This window comes from Boleophthalmus pectinirostris, unplaced genomic scaffold, assembly GCF_026225935.1.
Source record: "Boleophthalmus pectinirostris isolate CB_2022bp ecotype Guang Dong unplaced genomic scaffold, ASM2622593v1 HiC_scaffold_21, whole genome shotgun sequence".
Lineage (NCBI taxonomy): Eukaryota > Metazoa > Chordata > Actinopteri > Gobiiformes > Gobiidae > Boleophthalmus > Boleophthalmus pectinirostris.
In genome coordinates this window covers 9,415,184-9,418,763 of record NW_026571175.1, presented here as the reverse complement: position 1 = coordinate 9,418,763, position 3,580 = coordinate 9,415,184, and the positions used below count along the sequence as shown (strand labels likewise).

Sequence of the window (3,580 nt, the reverse complement as noted above, 5' to 3'; positions counted from 1 at the left end):
GGAAAACAACAAATTAAATGGGAGAATTAAGGAGTGTCCCACCAACCGAAAACTTAGTGAACAAACCCAGACCTCCACATATTACAAATTATTATAAAGTAAAAGTACAGTTTACAGAAAGACATAATGCCACGTAGATACACATGCATTATAAACAGTTTAATTCTAAATACCATGGTTGTGCTAATTCTGCATTTTAAACTTAAATTACAATTACTGGGAAAAAAAAAAAGAGAGAGAAAAGAGAGAAACTTAGTGTCCCACTAATTCTCTAGTGAATGGACAAACACAAGTCTCCACATCTGTTTACAGGAGTATAACATTACAATATAGTACACATTTGTTCATTTGTGTACTACTTGTAGTACAATGTAGTCATAAAACAACAACTCGAACGGGAGAATTAGGGAGTGTCCCACCAACCGACAAGTTAGTGAACAAATCTAGGTCTCCACGTCTTACAAATTATGAAAAATAAAAAAAACAAAACCACAAAAAAAGAGAAACTGACTGACTGACAACTAACTGCTGAATGAGCAAACAAAAACAAAAATCTCCTAATGAAGACAGGGAAATGTTTCCTCCAGTGAGGGCTTTCATTGTAAGTATATTTAAATTGATTTTAAGTTTTTTTTTTTATTTTATTTAATTTTATATTTTTTTAGGTATTTTAAAAATAATATTAAATGAGTTAGTTAACCCTCCTATGACCAGAGTGGAACCAGCTCAAAGTAAATTCAAGGCAAGGTGTACTATACAGGAAACTACAAATAAGCATCAGATTGACTTTTTTTCTCAATTAGAATTTAGTCGTTGAGCACATTTAGAGAATTTGTTCATGCTATGTCTGTTACGTTCCTACATAGTTTTCCTTCCCTTTCAACACACAAACAAACACAGCAAACAAACACAGCAAACGAGCGGGAATCGCACCAGCGACCCCACTACCTTCTCACCTCTAACCCACCTATGCCCAGAGTAGAATGCGAGGTGTAATATGCAGGACATCTGTGACATTGTATCTTAAATTATGTTTATCTATTACTATTTACTTACTGATCATGTTTAATTTTTTTTTTTGGCTAATAAGACTTTTCAAGATTTTAGAAATCCTACATACTATTCCTTGCTTTCTTTTTTTTTTTTTTTGAAACACACAAAAGATGAAAAATTATTTTGCCACACAAAGCTACTACTACTACTACTTCACACACAGCTGAGATAATAAATTGAAAAACTATGTACAAGAGATGAAATCGGCGGTGTTAAAGGTGGTAAATGTTGCCGAAAAGATGTTACAAAGCCCAGAGTCTCAGAGACGGAATTCAGTCATCGTCCGAGTCAGGGTATGGAGGCAGGGGGCGGAAGTACCATGACAAACCTGCAGACGTCCCAGAAGATGTGGAGGGGACGGGCTCTGGGGAACTGGAGGAAGGACGTGGCCTCTTGGAGCTGGGGTCTCCCTCTTCATCCGCATCTTCATCTCTGTGGCGCTTGGATCCACCGAGAGGCAGGACGTCCAGAGCAGGGCCCACAGGGGGGAGGGCAAGGAGCAGGATGGCAGGAGGGCGCAGGAAGCACAGCAGCGGGAGAAGATGGGCGATGCTCCTCTTCAACGCCGGGACTGGGCGCAGGAGAAGGGCTCTCTGCTCGCTGCCAAGCAAAGGGGGTCGGGGGACGATCTCTCACATTCCGAGCTTGAGCAGCATCTTCTCCCTCTTCATCTTCATCACTGTCTTCCTCTGGGAGACTTGAGTAGCCAGAGTCTACGTCATCCTCCTCCTCCTCCTCTTCTTCACTCCAGTCCTCTTCCTCAACATCGTCCTCTTCCTCTTCACTGTCCTCCTCCTCTTCCTCCTCTTCCTCTCGTTCAAACACGTCCTGTCGCTGAGGAGGGGAGAAACGAGCAAGAACAAAAGGCATACTTACCTGCACCTCACCTGCGTCGTCCTCGCCTGGCGAGGAGCCGGCAGCAGGAGGGTCCCCCGGAGCGTCCCGCGGATCCAGAGTCACTGCAACATTTTACAACATTAACAAGTTGTTCCATACAAAGCCAGACAAATTTTTACACACAAGTCATTCTACAGAATTGTAAAAACAGGGAAAGACCAGAGCTGCTGGTGAGTGCAATATATTAGCCTATAACTACTTTTTCCTTGGCTCACGTCCTGAATTACAGACTTACCAGCAAGGTTTTAGGTATAAATACAGGCCTACAGTTTTTGTACAAGACTCTAGACAAAGAGGTCTGTCTGGCTTCCTTTGCACAAGTCCACAGTGCATCTGCCAGTGTGCAGTGCACCTCAGTAATCCCATTCATCCCTAAAACTCAAGTAAAACTCAACCAAAACCTCATAACATGATCTCTTTCAATATAAAATGTACATCTCTGTAAATATTCTAGTGTAGAATCTTTGGCTGGGTGCCATTTTTTTATTTATTTTTTCCACAAATGATCTAAAACACTGAATTTCGACACCTACAAACTAAACTGTCCTGTCAACCTCCAAGCGCTATTACAGTTTAAATGTCCATCGATTTGAGCTACCCGAGGCAGAAGGTTTGCGGCAGAATACCTATGTTAGATGATTGAATAGTTTGGATTTAATATTTGATTTTATCGTCATCATTTTCATTCCATCTATTTTATTTTGCTTCCATGTGTAGAAAACATTGTAAATTTGTTTAGAAAGCTGCTGAATAAATAAAACTCAGTTGCATAGAATTGTCACATCTTTATTGTCCCCAGGATCACAAAGGTCAGTTATGCTATCTCTAGTGGATGCAGTATTTGGGAGAAGATAGTAGGACTGTCCAGATAAGCTACCTCGACCCATATTCATACAAACAAGTAAATAATGGTGATTCTACAGGGGGAGCATTATTCAATGGCTAAATTGGCCTGTCGATATGTGCTACCTTTAGTCGGAGGCCTGTTTGATAGCATAATACAACTGTCGAATATTCATACGCATATTCATAAAGATGAGTTGAAATGTACATGACTTAGGTGTAAGTGTAATCACCGTGTGCAAACAACGGCGGCCCATAACAACGGCGGCAGTTTTCCAGAAAATACTTTGATAACTTTTTACTTTGTACCCATACCAAGAAAAATAGGCCCCTTTTACCAGTTATTATTACAATCACAGTAAGTAATCGTCGATTGAAAGTCATAACCTCTCAAATGAAGTAGTTTCATATTCGACCTATGATACCATTTTACCCTAACCCGAGTAGAAATAGCCATGCGTGGATAAAATGGTTGACAACATGTAGCATTTAGTTCATTTTATCTATATTCACGAATATTTCAGTGATCTGTCTTACCTCCAGGGAAGAGGTCCAGGCGGGCAACAGGGCGAGCCATGGTTAAGTTGAGTTAAGTTGCAAACCTTGAAAAGAGTTAACAAAGTAGGATTAGAAAGTGTGCTGATGCCCAGAGTGTAGTTTTTTTCTAGAAATATTGGTATTAAGGAATCTCAAAGTGTATTTTACCAGCAGCAGCGATGTTGCGTGAAATCTCTCACTCGAGCGTTCAAGTGAAAACAGACCGATTTAAAAGATGCAGCGCTTTATA

The 3,580-nt window shown here is 40.4% G+C and overlaps 1 protein-coding gene across 1 annotated transcript; it reads right to left on the bottom strand.

Annotated features, from left to right (window-relative positions):
• Window positions 1–1,479: 1,479 nt before the first annotated feature.
• Window positions 1,480–3,376, bottom strand: LOC129410150 (proline-, glutamic acid- and leucine-rich protein 1-like). The gene is made up of 2 exons (XM_055157607.1): window positions 3,331–3,376; window positions 1,480–2,012 (listed from the first exon to the last, which is right to left on the bottom strand). Exons 1-2 carry the CDS (start codon window positions 3,368–3,370, stop codon window positions 1,480–1,482), a joined length of 573 nt encoding a protein of 190 aa, XP_055013582.1. The 5' UTR covers window positions 3,371–3,376.
• Window positions 3,377–3,580: the final 204 nt, after the last annotated feature.

Coding starts and splice junctions, on each gene's coding strand:
- LOC129410150 (XM_055157607.1), bottom strand. CDS start 3,370: ATGGCTCGCCCTGTTGCCCGCCTGGACCTCTTCCCTGGAG. Junction 2,013..3,330: donor CCTGGACCTCTTCCCTGGAG/GTAAGACAGATC, acceptor AAAATGTTGCAG/TGACTCTGGATCCGCGGGAC.